This window comes from Amphiura filiformis, chromosome 1, assembly GCF_039555335.1.
Source record: "Amphiura filiformis chromosome 1, Afil_fr2py, whole genome shotgun sequence".
NCBI classification, from domain to species: domain Eukaryota; kingdom Metazoa; phylum Echinodermata; class Ophiuroidea; order Amphilepidida; family Amphiuridae; genus Amphiura; species Amphiura filiformis.
Window position 1 is genome coordinate 83,007,561 of NC_092628.1, and position 18,789 is coordinate 83,026,349.

The 18,789-nt window shown below is 37.5% G+C and overlaps 2 protein-coding genes across 4 annotated transcripts in view; both read left to right on the forward strand.

The window, feature by feature from the left end:
* LOC140154929 (palmitoyltransferase ZDHHC16-like) overlaps positions 1-18,789 on the forward strand; it is a 191,682-nt gene that overhangs the window by 100,148 nt on the left and 72,745 nt on the right. The gene's annotated exons all lie outside the window — the stretch shown is intronic.
* On the forward strand, positions 1,050-7,905 carry LOC140154910 (H/ACA ribonucleoprotein complex subunit 2-like protein). The gene is made up of 4 exons (XM_072177574.1): positions 1,050-1,327; positions 5,538-5,607; positions 6,411-6,516; positions 7,249-7,905. Exons 1-4 carry the CDS (start codon positions 1,171-1,173, stop codon positions 7,372-7,374), a joined length of 459 nt encoding a protein of 152 aa, XP_072033675.1. The 5' UTR covers positions 1,050-1,170; the 3' UTR covers positions 7,375-7,905.

Below are 18,789 nucleotides of genomic sequence, written 5' to 3' on the forward strand. Positions count from 1 at the left end.
CTGTCCACATAAGGAGTAATCAAAGACTTTTGGTGTACGTCTGGTGCTAGTCATTCTGATGACGGTGCATTTGCTGGGGTTGAATTGCATGAGCCATTTCGCCATTTCTGTTGCCAGAGTTCTAGATGGTGTAAGTCTTCCTGGAGGATCTTATGGTCAGCTTGCGACCGTATGCCGGTATGATAGAGCAAACAATCATCGGCGAATAGCCTAATTTGCGACTTGATGGATTGAGGCAGGTCATTAATAAATAGTAGAAAAAGAAGCGGTCCCATGACCGTACCTTGCGGGACACCTGATATCGCGTCTTCTGCTACGGATTCCGCTCCGTCGACCACCACTTTCTGCTTCCGGCAAGTAAGGAAGGTCTTGATCCAACTAGGCCTATGTATCGGCCCTTTGATTCCAAGATGTTCTAACTTTGACAAGAGTCTTTGATGGGGAACCATGTCGAAAGCTTTTCGAAAGTCTAGTACCACGATGTCGGTTTGATAGCCTCTGTCAACATTGAAAGCTAGGTCGTCGATGGTTTCCAACAATTGCGATTCACAGGAACGATTGCGCCTGAATCCGTGTTGGACATCGGTAATTATATCATGAGTGTCACAATGATCCATGATGTGTTTGAAGATAACATGTTCCATGGTCTTACAGCACACTGATGTTAGTGATACTGGACGGTGGTTTGATGGTAGAGATATATCACCCCACTCACTCACTCACTCACTCACTCACTCACTCACTCACTCACTCACTCACTCACTCACTCACTCACTCACTCACTCACTCACTCACTCACTCACTCACTCACTCACTCACTCACTCACTCACTCACTCACTCACTCACTCACTCACTCACTCACTCACTCACTCACTCACTCACTCACTCACTCACTCACCACCAATCACTCACTCAATCAATCACTCAATCAGTCACTCACTCAATCACCCAATCAATCACTCAATCAATCAATACATGTAGTAAAGTATAACTTTATACCGAGCATCGTTTACCGATAGTAAAATATCGATACGTCCGTCTCTACATCAGCCGGCGAAGTAAACAAACGTGTGCAGACCTCGTGTACGATCATTCGTGTCTAAACAGCATTTTGCTCAGAAGAGAAATCCTTCAACTTCATATTGTAATTTTCATAGACAGTGTCAACAATGGGCAAGACACCGAAAAAAGATCAAGGAGAAACAGCAGAAGAAACCACGGATGGAGGAATTACGTATGAACAGCAATTAGAGCTGCTCAATTCAATTGCAAATCCACTTGCATCAAAGAAACTCACAAAACGTATTTACAAAACTATCAAAAAAGGTGCGTAGTTATGATGGACATAGGAACGGCGTCCATGAGACTCAGCGAGTCTATGCGTAGTGTACTACTACTAGTGACTATTCATGCTATTGTTTGTTTGTTGGTTTAAATTTGATCGAAAGTCTATCATGCTATCCTCATTGAAAATTGGTGACGATTGAGTGACTGGAGTTATGACAGTATACAGTAGTTATTCTTCAACTAATAATCAGTTTAGTTGCCCGGCTGCCGGCCAAGGCTAAGGCTCAAGCGTCCATTTATTTTGTTTCGTCAGCACAGACATCGACTGTAACAGTGTCAGTGTTATCATAATCATACTGACATTTCTTATAAACGAATACTGCTTTCCACAAAGTTGTACTGTAACCTTGCGTAAATCGTGTAGCACAAATTCACTTACAAATTTCAGGTCCAATGTATCCTTTCCTACATTGGAAACGTCATCATCTGATTCCCTTTATTTTCAAAATCCTTGCAAATGAGATATTTTGAAGAGAAATACGGCCCTATGAAGTCTACGTCACAACTACAAAATTATGATTTTCACAGGCCCTGGATGTAGGTTTGATCCACCAGTCCTTCAACTGCTATGCACGCGGTCATTTTATTCCGCCATTTTAAATTGTTTCGAGATCGGGGCCAGGGACTCGCTATCGTTACGCCCCAACTTTTACTTTGGAGGTGACGCGTATGTAGGGCTGTTAAGACCCCTTTTTCAGCATCGCTGTCACCCAAAGACCCCATATTTTTTACTTAACACATGCTTCGCTCCAAGCCAGCTCTGTCACCAAGACCCCTATTTTTCCATTTGATCTGTCACCCAAAGACCCTTACAAGTTCAATTTGAACAGCAACTTTCATTTATCACTGATTTTGTTACTTGTTTTGAAAAAATTAAGAAATTTGAAGCCATTTAGATGTAGAAATTCGATTTTCGAGGTTTTTGTGGCGCTGTTTTGGTTCTCACCCAAAGATTCCATTTAAAAAAAAGGTCATGTTCTCACCCAATGACCCCATATTTTTTACATTTTGCTCTCACCGAATGCCAAAAATCATGCTCTCACCCAATGACCCCATATTTTTTACATGTTGCTCTCACGAATGCCCCTTAGTGCGAAAGCGCCAGCCCTACACCTATATCCATTTCAAATTGAAGTGCCCCCCCCCCGGGCGTTACGCCGGCTATCGTGCTCAAAACAGCCTCTTGTTTTATCAGATTTTTCATTGAAAATGAAATAAATTTGCAAAAACCTTGCAAGTGACTCCGGGATTTATTATTGCATTGGTATTGATTTATTATTGATGAGTGATGACCCATCCATACATTTAGTGACATACAACACCCCTTGATAAATTTGTAACTATTTTTGCATTTTTCTCAAAAAATAATAACACACTGACTGGTAACAAAAGTTATATTATAGGGGTATTGGGTAAGGAATCCAGTTACTACACTGGAATTTCAGTGACTCAAGACAAGCGGTATGTTATTTATGATAAGAAAAGAGGTACATGTAGTACCGCTAGAATGTACCTCATTTCTTAACATAATATAATGAACCCCTTGTGTTGAATCACTGAAATTTCTTTCAGTAAAGTATTTGGATTCCTTGCCCCTATAATACAGGGTGCACAACTTCTAAGTTCCCCCCTAAATACTTTTTAAAATAAATGCAAACTTGTAAAAAGACATGTGTAGCCTTATTTGTTTTACACCTATGGAACAAATTATAGCGTCACACGTCATTGCGTTCAGTCACAATGGTTCATTATGTAAAAAAAGAGACTGTTTTAAACTGTGTTTAAAGTTGCATCTGAGTCCATAGGAGTCAACTCTCAAACAGTACAGCAGGCCAGGCCTATTCATGTGTTTGTCCAACAACTCTAATCCGTTATGAATCCACACTTTTCCAGTAGCGTATCGTGAACGCAAGTTAATGGAAGCGCGTATCACGCGATACTGGCGTCAGAAATTTGCCATACCTGGAACTTGTGTGCGCTACACATTGTTTTCATTATTTTGGAGGAAGCGGCTAAATATTGCCCTTTTATTCTGTAGTTCTTTTGATGCTATCAACAGGAAAGCATCGATCTTCTTGTATTTTTAGTGGCAATGACTAAACGGGTCTTTCCTATGAAATAATCGTGTGAATTAGACGATCTTTATTTTGTTTTCGTTGTTGAAAGCGATTCGATCATGTTTTGCCGTTGTTCATCATCGATTAACAACTCGCGTCTGTCGCGTCTGTTTGGTTTACTTCGCTCGGGCAGTTTAGCTGTAGCTGTCCTCGCGAATGTAAACCATGCAGACGACGCAGATGCATAGTTGTCAATACATCCAGTCATTCCAGTGTCGTAGCCAGGATTTTGGAACGGGGGGCTACAACGTGCAAATGTACTGGCGGAAGCTGTGATTTGTTGACCCAAAAATGTTTTGCATGGTTTCAAAAGTGAAGAGCAAAATAAAAATAAAAAAGGATAATAGGCGGTTGGTAATGTTGAACATAAAACACAAAATTTTTTCACAATTTTTTTACAATTCTCCCCTTTTTTCTGTCACCCTGGGTAAAAAATAGTCTATTGTTAACCCAGTTTTTTTTTTCACCAAGGTCTTCAGTCTACCGACGGCCTTGCATGAACAGACGGCCATGACGAGGGGGGGGGGGGTTAGGGGGTTTGAAAATTGAAAATGTAACCAGTAGTTTTGACATGCTGATACATGAATTTTCAAAAAGGCCATATTGCACACTCCCGCATCCGCCTGCTCCACATCCGCCTGCTTCCTCCACCCCAGGCATTTTTCATTTCAACTGATGTGATTTTTTTTACTGAATAATGTATAATTTTATGCTTTAGTAGACTGAAAGAGTAGGGGAGATTGGGGTTAGTTGAAACATTTTTCACAAAATCGTCTTTTTAACGCAAACCAATTACTTTCAAGAAACACTAATGTATCAGTATAAACATATACATACATGCTACAAATACAGCCTTAAACTTTATTGGACCTGCTTATGATTATTCATATAATCCAATTTGAAAATTTGAAAAAAAGTGTTTCAACTAACCCCACCCCTGGGGTAAGTTGAAACATAGGGTGGGGTTAGTTGAAACACGGCTTGTAAAAATTTCAAAATAATTATTATTATGTTGTTAGGGTTATACTTCCCTTGAAGGCACCCTTTAACATACAAACAGTGTAAAAAAATGAATAAATATATATGTGGGAGTGCGGGTCAATACTTTGGACACAAGGTGACGAGTGTCACCATGGACCAAAATATGAGAAGCCTAAAATATTATAAAATGTACTTTCTGTGTGCACTTTTTGCTTGTATTATTGCTTTTAACCATATTAAAGCAATATTGAAGAAATGGTAAACATGTTACAAATGTTTAAAAAGTCAAATTTTTAACCATATTTTTCTATGCGATTTTCATGTGTCAACTTACCCCACCTCAAAAGTTTCAACTAACCCCGATGCCTATTTTTACATTTCAAAGTTCATTACACAAAAGAAGAAATACAATAAAACTTTTATTTAACATTATTCTGGGACTTACTACTAGTGTTTATGATACTCAAAAAATAATCCCCTGAATCTTCAAACAACATGGAGATAACGCATCTTTTCTGAGGGGCACAAAAATTAGTCAGTAAGTCAAAAAACAGATATTCCTTTCCCAAGCCAACACTGGTGGGGTATCAGTGCTGTTGCTAATTTGGTGGATGACCCTTACTAATACCTATTACTAGGTGCCAGTATTTTACCAAATTAATTTTTGTGTCAGAAAAAATACAATGTTTCAACTTACCCGCGTTCCAACTAACCCCAATCTCCCCTATCAAATTTAGGCTTAAAATGAGGTATCAACCACTGCTGTAGGATATGGGGTTACGGAAAGCCAAATAAATTTGTATCACAATTTTCAGAAAAGTGTAATCCCTCCACCCTTTTTGCATACCGGTACCCAACTTATGACATGCTAGTGATGCTACCAATTATGAGTTTTTAAGTCAAAATTGCTCTGTTGCCATACACACATAACAAATTTAGCTGATTCCATAGGTGTAAGTTGGGACATACATTATGTGTAACTGTAAACGTTACAAATACATGTATGTCAAAAAATCAGGTTTGGAAAAAAGTAAAATCAAACATGGCTTTCATGTTATAAATAATCTTGTGGGTTTTTTTCTCCATTTCAGCTTCATCCAATAAATCATTAAGAACTGGAATCAAAGAAGTTCAGAAGTATCTTCGCAAAGGAGAGAAAGGGTAAGTTGCTTTATTTACTCATTTCATGTTATGCATACATGTAATATGCAGTGGTGTAGATTTCTTTTTGACATGGGGGGGATGGAGTTGGAAATATTTTTTGAAGTATATAATCCAGCACCTGTTAGCGAGAAACCAATGGTTTCTTCTGACCTTGGTACATGTATGTCTGCCTTTTGTGCACCTGTGGCACAGTTGACCATACCTTGCATTGGGATCGTGTGCAAAATATCTGATGTTTTCACCCTTTTATTTAACATTCAAAACATTGAGACTTATGAATAAAATTAATGCAGTGGGACAATATGAATGTTTTCTATAAGAAAATCCAATTTTATATCATAAGTCTCGACTATTAGCTAGTTGGCTGCAAATTTAAAATTACTATTTTGTGTGTGTGGCAATGGGGACTTTGCCTTTAAAATTAGGTTATATTATTGATCAAATTTCCCAATCATAGTGCATTGTAGGAATGCCTTTAAGCCCCCTCTGGGTGGCATCGGTATCAATGTACATTTTGTAGCTTACAGGCTTTTAAAGGTAGAAGCCAAAAATTGATTTATCAAAGTAGAATGATACCTATTTCGATGCATCCAAAGGTCCAAGAAAAATTGATGAGGTGTCACTACTGGAGCTGGATAGACATAACTGTCTTTTGTATTATATATTATATATGCAATTTATGCAATATTAGCAGTTCAAATTGGTTTGGATCAAGATATCTAATGATTTGGGCACTAGTAAAAGTAGTAATTTGGGCACTATAATGGTATTGATGGTATGAATGTTTTCTTTTCTTTCAGGTTTGTAGTAATTGCAGGTGATGTAACCCCAATAGAAGTTGTCTGTCATCTGCCTGCTGTCTGTGAGGAATTAGAAATACCATATGCATATGTGCCATCGAAAAAGGTAATTTGAGTTGTCAAATACTCTACTAAAGGTGGGGTGCATGTATCTTAAGCACAACCAAATTTGGATATTATTTTTCTTCTATAGAAATCACCTGTGTGCCAGATGTGAACCATAACCAGAAACAAATTTTACACAGGATCACACCTACCCCAGAATGCCCTTAAAAAAACCCAAAAAGTTGACCAAAAATGGATGTTTACCAGAGATGCCACTTTTCAGGAAATTTTCCAGATTTCAGGAAATTTGTAAGAAAATTTACAGATTTCAGGAAATTTTTGCTATACCTTTCCTGTGCAAAAGAATAAGCTAAGGTGCATTTTCAGGATTTTCCATGGTTTTTCAGGAAATTTTGACAACACCAAGTGGCATCTCTGTGTTTACTTTTATTTTCATTTGAGCTAAGTGGCTTACTGTTTACCTTGCCTACCTTTAACCCAGATGCCCTTTCTGCTTTTTGGCAAAGTGGATGGAAAGAAGGAAGGACGGATGACGATATACCGGCAATAACAAACAATGAGGGTTGTACTGGCTTGGCCAGCATTTTTGTGTTGATAGGAGTTCTCAAATGATTGCACAATCCGGTTACGTGTTATGCTTGCACTTGTATTCACATTGTGCTGTAGTCTTTTATAGCCTTCAGGGGTTAGGTCACATTTTGGTTTTTTTCTGCCTTTATGTTATTTGCAAATGCCCATAACATTTGTTTTTTTTACTCCTCCATTTCTTCAGGATCTTGGTTCTGCCTTTGGATGTAAGAGAACATCATGCTGTGTACTAGTGAAGAGACAAGATGACTTTGCCAGTAATTATGATGAGTGTATGGATCAGATTAAAACATTACCACCACCAATCTAGACATACATGCACTTGAGACTGTAAATACTCCATCCAGTACTCTATACTTAATTCAACCTATAGTGGCAAAAATTATTTGGATTTTTACACTTTGGTAACTTCATAGAACATAGGCATGCCCCAGTTGCACATTACACAAAGTGCATTACACAAAGTACTCCCTATTGCATACACACCGATATAAATCCATAATGTTGCTTGTTACCTACAGGTTGAACAAAGTATAGAAGGGATTAAGTGCTGCAGCTGGCAACCTTTGACCTTTTGATCTTCATGTAGGAAACTTGTTGCTCCAAAATAGGCCATGTCTCCAAGTATTTTTATCTGAACTTACTTTTTATTTTTCATTTAGACTGCCATATATAATAGAGAGGCATTTCAGTTACAAGTATTTTAGATGCCAGGGTCAGATGAAGGTCATGTGTACATAACATTTTGAGTCTTGGAAAGGAGGAGTACTGTGCAGCTTTATAATATGTGACCCTGACCCATCATATCAAAACCGACCGCTTTGCGGCTGGCTTTATTAGCAGATAACAATGAAAGAAGATGAGAAAATATAAAGAAGAAAAAAAAAGAAATTTGAGCTTGTTTTGCCTCATAGAACAAATAAGGTGTCATTTTAAAGCTAAAAAACAGCAGTTTATCCTAGGTTTAAATCTCCATTTTCATTTCTGCCGTGAAGTGGTCGGTTTTGATGTGATGGGACATATGTTTAAAAAAGGCATTGTAGCACAACCAAAAAAGGGACCTAATTTAATCTGAAAAGTTTGACTTCTTGTGTCACCATGTTTGTGGATAAAAATTACTTTGTTTATTTATACTCCAAGTTATAACCCCCCTTGTAAGTAAAGGTAATATACCCGAGGCTACAATTGACTGACTTAGACTGAGTGTGGTTTGATTTAATTTTAGTGTTTAATCAGGTATAGTAGTGTCTACTGACATACCTATCTGTCTTACACAATCAAATCAAGTGTAAGTGGTTGTTCAGCTAAAGGGAAAAGTCAGTTTATACATTACGCATACAGCGCTTTTATAAAACTGAACAAATCACTTAACAAAGAAAGAATACAATGAAAAACACAATTTGGGTACAAATGAGTCTCGGGATTAGATTTGAAAATATAGATGCTAATTGACTGTCTGATGGAGATTGGTAATTGGTTACAGAGTGGGTGCACTGTTAATAATGGCTGTGTCCCTGCAGCGACAATAAAGTCTGGTGAAATATGTATGTAAGCCAAGATATGTTGAGTCTGTATAATGGACAAATGCAACTATATATATTCTTACTTAATTAACCGCTGGCACAATGTAAACCAGATTCGGATTCACTATGTTCCTTTACACCTTGTGACAGCAGGGGTCTTCGATTGGGCTGGAGTATACTTTATATCAATTGTCATTACAGAATCTCAGCAAACACCAAGTATCATATGAAACATTTTTCAAAAAGTTACAAAATGTTTAAATAACTTAAAGATTAGGAAAACATTTTAAAACATGATATATCAAAAGTATGTGTTTAAAATGTTTTCAAAATCTTATTGTAAAATATTTGTCTGTAAACATTTTAAAAAGATTGTCAACACTTAAAATAATGCTGTTTAGTGTTTTGCAATGTTTGCGGCAACTTTTGAAAATGTCTTGAAAATATTCTTCAAAACGTTTTCAAAATGTTACAAAATGTGTTTGCTGGGATGGTGTGATTGGGTAAATAAATCATGTTGACCTCAGCTATTTTGTATACCTAAAGTTTAATATATCACTTACAGGTTTAAAACAAAATAAAATGACTACCATAATAATTTTCTTATTATTTTCCTTAATACAATTGCAAACTTTAATCATTATTTTGGATATAGTCTTGCCGACACTGGATACCTTTCGATGAAATTTGTCACATTTAATATTTAGATACATCAAATTTGTTTACACTATTTACTTAAATTTGAAAGCAATTTCATAAAGGTGGCAACAAATTATACAGAAAGCAACAATTTTAGGAAATTTTTATTCATGTTGGGCAGACGTTTTTTTTTCATAATTTACACTGGATACATGACACTTGAAAGTGAATGTTATTTCCAGAAGTTGTTTTTTAAATGTCTGCATATTGTTTTTACACATTTCGAATTCCAGTGAAAATTGTATCTTAAAATGATTCAAGATACCTGTGTTCATTAACTTCATACTTGTACTAGTTATGAGAAAAAAAGAATATTTGAATACATAATAAAACATTTTAACTTTGAATAAGCTACTAACTATGAAATGTTTCAATTGTGAACTATGTGCACTGTGCAGTTATGTGTATTTGTATATAATTTTATAATTGGTGTTAACATTGGGGTTCAAGAATTTATAACATCATGTTTCAGAAGTCTACTTGACAAAAAATCAGAATGATCAGACTTGTGTGCATAAAGCACATACCCACAGAAACACCCCCACCCCACACACCACTCCACCAACACACACACCCCTATCAGTTTGAGGACACTGAATTCACACTCCTCTGTAAAATCTCATAACCCACTCTTGTGACATCACATACTCTTCCACCTCAACAGCAAATAATGCAATATTGCACACTTGTGAGTACATTTATTGATATGATTATTTGCTTCAGTAAATATGATTATTTGCTTCAAGTTCATCTGTACAAATTGAAATTCTAATTTCTATCTGCATTTTTAAGCACAGCAAATGCTGCAATAAATCAGAATTGTTCCAAAAACTTAATATACACAAATGAATTTTTATTTTTGTTTTTTATAGAAATGGTAAGCAATTAAATCTACCCCCTGTGAACAAAACTATCTATGATGCAGTAAGAGTATGTGATTGAACAGGCATGTCTGTGAATTCAGAGGACTGTTGAATTCACAGTGCCCCCGAAAAAATGTATTTTATAGTTATACCTTGGGGACATTTTTGAAGGCAGGATAATGTTATTTTGGTTCATTATTATGGACAGCTGTCAATGTCATAAGTGTTTGTCTTACGCTATGGAATGGAGTAAGCCGTCCGTGTGAAATTATAGGTCGTCTATCCACTGTGCCTATCCAATATTGTATCATAATATATATGCTGGCTAATATTTTTTTATCATAGTGGATGCCAGCCAGCCCATCTATTATGACACGATATTGGATAGGTACAAGGCAAAATCCTATCTTTTATTCTCTAATTAGCTTCAGTTTCTTGTGTGGGATATAAAAAGTACCTCCAAATGGAATGAGGTCTCCATAGTACACAACGTACAAAAGTCCCCACATACAATTTATACACATCCCCAGAAACACGCCTTCTACAAGACACACACACCCCCACACATATAAATGCAGTCCAAATATGGACGTGATATAGGATTCCACGGCGAAATGGTGTATTTTACACGGCCAATAGTTCACAATCTCTTTCAGAAACTTATGCTCAATTCTTTGAATTACAAAAATGTTATTACATGTATTATGCAGTGTTGGAGGACTCGGACTCGAGTCGGACTCGAGTCCTTTTTCAAGGACTCGGACTCGGACTTGGACTCGGGAGCTAAGGACTCGGACTCGGGGACTCGGCTCCGAGTCCTCCTCGAGTCCGGCAAAATAGGGTCTTTGTAGGTCTTTCATTGTAAACTTCCTTGCTTGATCAATGATCACATCACGTAATTACTTTAAGTAATTTTGCATGCAAATAAATTCAGTTTGTAAATAAAAGTACAACAAAAAAGCAAGATTGCTTTCAGTTATATCTTTATAAATGGTATTTAAAGGAGGATTTCGTGATCCTAGCATCCTCTTTTTATGGCATTTATCAGTAGATATCCACGAAAAAAGCTTATTCCCAAAATTTCAGTTGATTCCGATTTTGCGTTTGCGAGTTATGCATGATTATGTGTATTACACTGCTCCATAGACAATGTGGTGATATTTTTGCTAAACGAATTAATCTGCAAGAAATTTTTGGTACATGAAACATTATGTAGCCAGAGGTATCCAGTGGTATAAAAATCTCAACTTTTAGAAAAGTGGGGGGATGAGGCTGTGGATCACGAAATACCCTTATTTGCAATAAGAGTGTAATATCAGTGCCGTAGTCAGGCGATAATATTTTTTATCATAGTGGATGCCAGCCAGCCCATCTATTATGACACGATATTGGAAAGGTACAAGGCAAAATCCTATCTTTTATTCTCTAATTAGCTTCAGTTTCTTGTGTGGGATATAAAAAGTACCTCCAAATGGAATGAGGTCTCCATAGTACACAACGTACAAAAGTCCCCACATACAATTTATACACATCCCCAGAAACACGCCTTCTACAAGACACACACACCCCCACACATATAAATGCAGTCCAAATATGGACGTGATATAGGATTCCACGGCGAAATGTGTATTTTACACGGCCAATAGTTCACAATCTCTTTCAGAAACTTATGCTCAATTCTTTGAATTACAAAAATGTTATTACATGTATTATGCAGTGTTGGAGGACTCGGACTCGAGTCCGGACTCGAGTCCTTTTTTCAAGGACTCGGACTCGGACTTGGACTCGGGAGCTAAGGACTCGGACTCGGGGACTCGGCTCCGAGTCCTACTCGAGTCCGGCAAAATAGGGTCTTTGTAGGTCTTTCATTGTAAACTTCCTTGCTTGATCAATGATCACATCACGTAATTACTTTAAGTAATTTTGCATGCAAATAAATTCAGTTTGTAAATAAAAGTACAACAAAAAAGTTATATCTTTATAAATGGTATTTAAAGGAGGATTTCGTGATCCTAGCATCCTCTTTTATGGCATTTATCAGTAGATATCCACGAAAAAGCTTATTCCCAAAATTTCAGTTGATTCCGATTTTGCGTTTGCGAGTTATGCATGATTATGTGTATTACACTGCTCCATAGACAATGTGGTGATATTTTTGCTAAACGAATTAATCTGCAAGAAATTTTTGGTACATGAAACATTATGTAGCCAGAGGTATCCAGTGGTATAAAAATCTCAACTTTTAGAAAAGTGGGGGGATGAGGCTGTGGATCACGAAATACCCTTTTAATCATAATTAATTTGTTTTGACATGACTGCTTTGTTAAATGCAAGTCTAGAATGTAGCCTACATGAATAATAATACCCTGGGATGGGGCACTCAAGTTAAATTTTGGTAGGGGTGTGTGGCGCCGAACTTTGGGAACTAAGAACTGATTAGTGGGCAAAATAAGGGGCTTGATGAACTGAAATTTCAACATTGAACTGGAGCATGATACAATGTGGGTCTTAAGGAACTGCCGGAGAGCTTGAACAATGGACCCTTGACCGCCGCACATACCATACCCGTACCACTTTTAGGCCTACATGTGAGTGACCACCCCACCCCCGGAATAATACTGCATAGGCCTACAGCCAGATCCAACACCCCTTCATTTAGCACCTGACGTTTGGTACTGACGTCATATTTTTATTGTCATAATGCATCTTTTGCTCTCTTTAAAACACAAGTCTAATAAGTTACTGTGAGTCTGTGATTATTCTGTTTCCAAGGTATGCTACCTAAATTATGAGCATTGGGGGAAGGTAAAATTGGGGGTAAGAATTTTTTGGCCGATCGAAAGGGAGGGTGGAAGCCATTTTTGGCAAACCGAGAATTTTTGGCACATACGGGGGCCGGGGCTCCTTTCAAATAAAACGCTCTATTAAAAGGCTTAGAAAACAGTACGGTACGGAAACGCTTACATATGCAAATTTCCCTGCTCGCTGTGCTCGCAACATAATCTAAACCATTAAGGTTTGTAAATTGGAATCCAAAAAAATGGCATGTGCAAATGGGGTGCAAAGATTTTTGGCAAGCCGGGAGGGGGGACAAGCGATTTTTGGCAGACCGAGAGGGATACTGAAACATAATTTCACCCCTCCCCGGGCTCCACATAATTATTGCAGCCCCCAAACAATACTAGGCATGCTAGGTGGGACGAGCAAATTATGTATTTACAAGAAAATAATATAAGTATAGGCCTAAGTTGACAAAGTATTGGTGAAAACCCCGGCTTGAATTTGATACATAAGGACTCGGACTCGGACTCGGACTCGAACATTGAGGACTCGGACTCGGACATCAGAAATTGGCAGGGACTCAGACTCGGACTTGGACTCGGACACCAAGGACTCGGACTCGGATGATGAGGACTCGACTACAACACTGGTATTATGTTCCTGAAGTTTCTTAAGAACCAAATCCACAATACAAAGTTCAGAAAGAGATTGGACTATAGGCCTAGTGCACATCCCCTGGAGTAACTTTAAAATACAAGAAGAAATGTCTGCATTTCCAAGTTCTGAGGACGACTGCAATTCCAGTTGCCAATGTGACTAGAAAAAGCTTGGAAATTCGTAGTGAATTTGCTCTCAATGAGAGAAGACACAACTTATTTTGCTCTGAGTTTGCTGTCTTTGTTTGCTACTTATTTAAATTTGAACTTGCCTTCAATTTTTGACTTGAATTTGTTTTTAAACTACAGCATGTAGTTCTTGTTGTTTGCTTTATATTTTGTTGTCTGTCCCTGAAGAAGAGCAGTTTATCTGTCGGTTGTTTTTTGTCTGTTTAGTGTTTGACTGCTATGTACACAGTGATTTTCATCACTTCCAGTGTACTGTTTTCCAGACACTTTTGTGGGCTCTGGAATTGGCAATTTTTGGCCATCGAACTTTGCCTGTTTTGTGCCTACTCTGGATGTTTGGTTTAGCGTGTCTGTTTATATGCACAGTGATTTTCATCACTTGTTCTAGTGCAGTTTTGTATTACCATTGATCCTTGTTGTTTTTGCAGGTTCAGCACTTACTTCTGTGGGCCTTGGAACTGGTCATTTTCATGAATTTTGGCTATCGAACTTTGCCTACTTCTTCGGCCTACATTTGCTGTTTTTGTCCCCCTGTATACTGTCTAGTCTGCATTTTACTTGTTTCCCCACATCAAGTTGGTGTACCTTGCTTTTTTCTTTCCTTGGAAATTTAATTAAATGAATGAAAAATAACGGAATTCTCCAATGAGCTCTCAAATTGAAGATATTTGATTTTGAACTAATTTTTGCTGATTGTTTCGCCTTTGGACACTTTAAAAGTGTAAACTGAAAATGAAATAGATCCAATTACCTACTCCTCACCTTGAAATCCATCGAAAGAAACAGAAACAATACATTTAAGCAAAGGGTAAAATAGAGGACGCATACGCTGCATGCAGTTGAGTTGGCCCCAGAGGTAATTTGCCCCATTGGAACACAGACCCTGATTGGAGTCATTGCTGGTTTGTAGTTTACTTATTCACATGCATATAAATTACACCCCCCACACACCCCCTCTCCCCGACCAAACATGTACACCCCACAGGCCCGTACACGCACCCCGCACATACCATTGAGACCGCCCAACCACTCCCAGAATCAGTTTTGCACGAAGCCCCATAATATGGAAAGTTAACATTATGATGAGTTACAAAGCGTGGATTTACACATTTTGTTCTCGATAATTAATATATGCTTTTGTTTTCGATTATTCACAATAATTTAGTTAATAGACACAAAATAATAGAACTTTGTATAATGTGCCCATTCATCACTCGTAAATAATGACTCGTTGTTTTCACTCTTGTCGAACGAGTTGCTCTTAGTTTTCAAGCACCTGTCATAGGATAAAAATTTTTTGTTGAAAACAAAAATATCTTTCAAGATGAAACGGTCGGTCATGATGAGACTTTACAGTGTTTAGTAGAGCATGGACAAGGCCGGCCACATGGTACAAAAAGATATTTCGATTAGGTACAAGTATGGTCAAAATAATCATGATAATCTGGATTAATTTTTTTGATCCTTTAATTACTTTGAGGAGTGTATTAATGAGAGCTAAAATGTGAACTTGAAAGTTTCATTGTTCATGTTGTTGTCCCGCATAAAATATATAGCTCGGATATATTAGTACTGTTACTAAATAGCCACTTTGGACACATTTTGGCGTACGTACAAAACCCAAACCAAACAGTTTCCCGACAGCCCTACTGAATGATAACTCTATAACATTTGATGGTGAAAAGGAACATTGGCGAAAAGGTGGGGGATATTAAGGCTCATGGATGTCAATGGCATCTTTAAACTAGACATATAGTACTGGAATCGTACACACTACTAAATTTACGTAGTTTGACAGATTGAACACATGGCACAGCGTCATCATCCCTATATCTTCGTGTCAAAAATTGCCGTGATAGTACGGCGAATCCTCTCGTTTTTCAACAGCTACGCATAGCGATTTTGTTCGAGATATGCCTAGCGACTCAGGCTAAGCATACCATTTTGATTTACACGATATGAGATACCACAGAGCCTGCCACAGAGTTTCTATTCTACGTTTTTTACGATTTGCGCATGATCAGTATCCCATATGATATTGCCATTACAAGAAAATTCGATTTGTTGTCAGGTAAAACCCAGGTTTTGTTTCCAATACACTAACTGGAAATGCAATACACTAATTAGCGGGGATTGCTGTTTGCTGTGGATATTTTTTACTGCATTTCATCCATAACGATTTTGAAATCGTTTATCAAAATTGTGATATATTCAACTGTTTGAGAATTACAATTATATAAAGGAACACAATGTACATATCGACACACTATGCCACTTTCTTTATCTGCGTCAATAATAGAATATCGATTTCAATCGAATTGAATACATATCTCCATTTTGAGTTTGTACTTCACCACTGAGCGATCTAGCGATCGATTTCTAGCCAGTCAGATAGGACTCCTTTTCTTGGGTTCGGTGAAATACCAATCGCCCGTCGCTCACCAATAATACAGGGTGTCGACACTGCATGGTCAATACGCCATTTGCATCTCGGCTTACGACTCTCGTTATTCTTTCACTGTTGTTTATTGGCAAATCCGATCATAACGTTATCTTTCCATGTCATGAGACCCCGTGTTAAAAAGTCAATTTCATACAGTCATAGGCTCACTACTAACGTCAACTTTGATCTTGTTGAATTAAATAAGTAGTAATAGGGCCTTCCAGGACCATTTCAAGGTCACACGCACTCATGAATATTAATGAGGGGAAGTGGCTAATTAGCATATATAAATATGAATGAGGGGCATGTCTAATTAGCATATATGAATATTAATGAGGTGAGCGTGGCTAATCGTTAAAAAAAAAAATTCCAAAAACAAATTTTGAAAAAAAAATTTGAAAAAATTTCAAAAAAATTCTCAAAAAAAATTTCGAAAAAAAATTTCAAAAAAAATTTCAAAAAAAATTCCAAAAATTTTCGAAAAAAAAAAATTTGAAAAAAAATTTTTGAAAAAAAATTTCAAAAAAATTTTCGAAAAAAAAAATTTCGGACAAAAAAAAAAAAAATTTGAAAAAAAAATTCAAAAGAAAAATCATAAAAAAAAAAAATTTGAAAAAAAATTCGAAAAAAAAATTGTCAAAAAAAAAAAATTGCAAAAAAAAAAAATTCAAAAAAATTGTCAAAAAAAAAAAAAAAATCATGAGGACGCGGCTAATTGCCACAGATGAATATGAATGAGCGAATGTAAATAAAATACCGGCATTTTGAACCGAGAAGTTGATTTTTTTACCAGCGTTCATATTTAGGGACGTATTTAGGGATGTTAATATTTAGGGACGGCGATATGAGTCAATGAGCATTGAAATGAGCGAATGAGCATTGAAATGAGCAAATGAGCATGGAAATGAGCAAATGAGCAAGAAAATGAGCAAATGAGCATTGAAATGAGCAAATGAGCATGGAAATGAGCATTGAAATGAGCAAATGAGCATGGAAATGAGCAAATGAGCGTGTAAATGAGCAAATGAGCAGTGCAATGAGCAGCGAAATGAGCAAATGAGCAGCATGAAATGTGCAAATGAGCAGGAAAATGAGCATGGAAATGACTCAATGAGCACGTAAAATGAAATAAACAAACGTAGATTCTATCTTCTTTTAAATTTTTTATTAGCAACTTCCAGAAAAGTGCAGTCGATTAACGCGCTTTAGTCATCGCTTTCCATCTCGACATCCTCTTCGTCCTGTTGGAAAAGCCCGGCGAATTGAGATCGATGTTTAGCCAACGTTATTTTTACCGCCTTGCCTACGTCCATGCCTTTATCCGTCTTCTCTTCGAGATCGATCACGATATCCTGATGAGTTTCGTCATATTTCAAATGGACGTTATGTGCCAAAAATGTCCGTAGCTGTCAAAAAATCACGTTTAACGGCCCATGCGGTTTTCATATTGGCCTTTTCTTCAGCCAGGTCTGCAGCCATACCTTCGTTGACGTACTTTTCGTATTTTTGGGCCCTCATCTCGCGAGTAGCTACTCGGGCCCGTTTAAACCATTCTCGATACGTGGCATTATCCTCCAACTCCACGTCGCTGTCTTCTCCTGATGCCGCGCTTCCCCGCTCGGAATCATCCGGCTCCGAAATTTCGGGTTCAATGGAATCGTCCGTCTCAGAGCGTTCCTCCTCTTCGCCGTGCATCGTTTTCATGTGTCTCCTCAAGTTGAATGATCGAACGAAACGTTTGTCGCACGCGTGACAAGGGTGGGTTTTGAACGCTGAAATAGAAGCCATGCGTCGACTCCTCGACAGCTGATCTCAAATGACAAGAACAGGGTGAAACAGGCATTTTTATAACCTGCTCATTCGCTGCTCATTTCAAATGCTCATTTGCTCATTGACTCATTTCCCTGCTCATTTGCTCATTGCCCTGCTCATGTGCTCATTTCGCTGCTCATTCGCTCATTTCGCCGCTCATTCGCTCATTTCACTGCTCACTTGCTCATCAAAGGTCACAAGGTCCTGTTCAAATTTCAACCGGATATAGCGCCATTTGAAAAGGTCAAATTTTTTTTTCAAAATGCCTCCTCATTAATATTCAGATAACTAATTAGCCACGCCCCATCATTAATATTCATATATGCTAATTCATGTATATGCCCTCATTCATATTTAATATGCTAATTAGCCACTTCTCATTAATATTCATGAGTGCGTGTGACCTTGAAATGGTCCTGGAAGGCCCTATTACTACTTAAATAATAGTGCAATATAGGCCTACACCTATTAAATTTTCAGGGAATAAAGATTCAATGTAAAACATCGTACCAAAACGACACGGGACAGTGCAGGTTAGCTCCTAATTGGAACATCTGCAGTAAGATCATTTCTACAATACTATATTATTGTGAATTGTGGAACAACTAAACATAAAAACTAAAAAGAATGTGACGGGTGCCTGTGATTCATAAGATTTCACTGGAGTAGGCCCCTATATACGTTACTTATTTATCTTGTGCGTTTGTTGCTGATAGCTGAACTAGAAAGTTTCATTTAAGAAAACAGCACGGTCATGGT

What these genes read in the sequence shown, in the direction of transcription:
- LOC140154910 (XM_072177574.1), top strand. Translation starts at nt 1,171, where the DNA reads ATGGGCAAGACACCGAAAAAAGATCAAGGAGAAACAGCAGAAGAAACC. An exon ending in TTACAAAACTATCAAAAAAG is followed by an intron (nt 1,328 to 5,537) that starts GTGCGTAGTTAT and finishes TCTCCATTTCAG; the next exon opens with CTTCATCCAATAAATCATTA. An exon ending in CTTCGCAAAGGAGAGAAAGG is followed by an intron (nt 5,608 to 6,410) that starts GTAAGTTGCTTT and finishes CTTTTCTTTCAG; the next exon opens with GTTTGTAGTAATTGCAGGTG.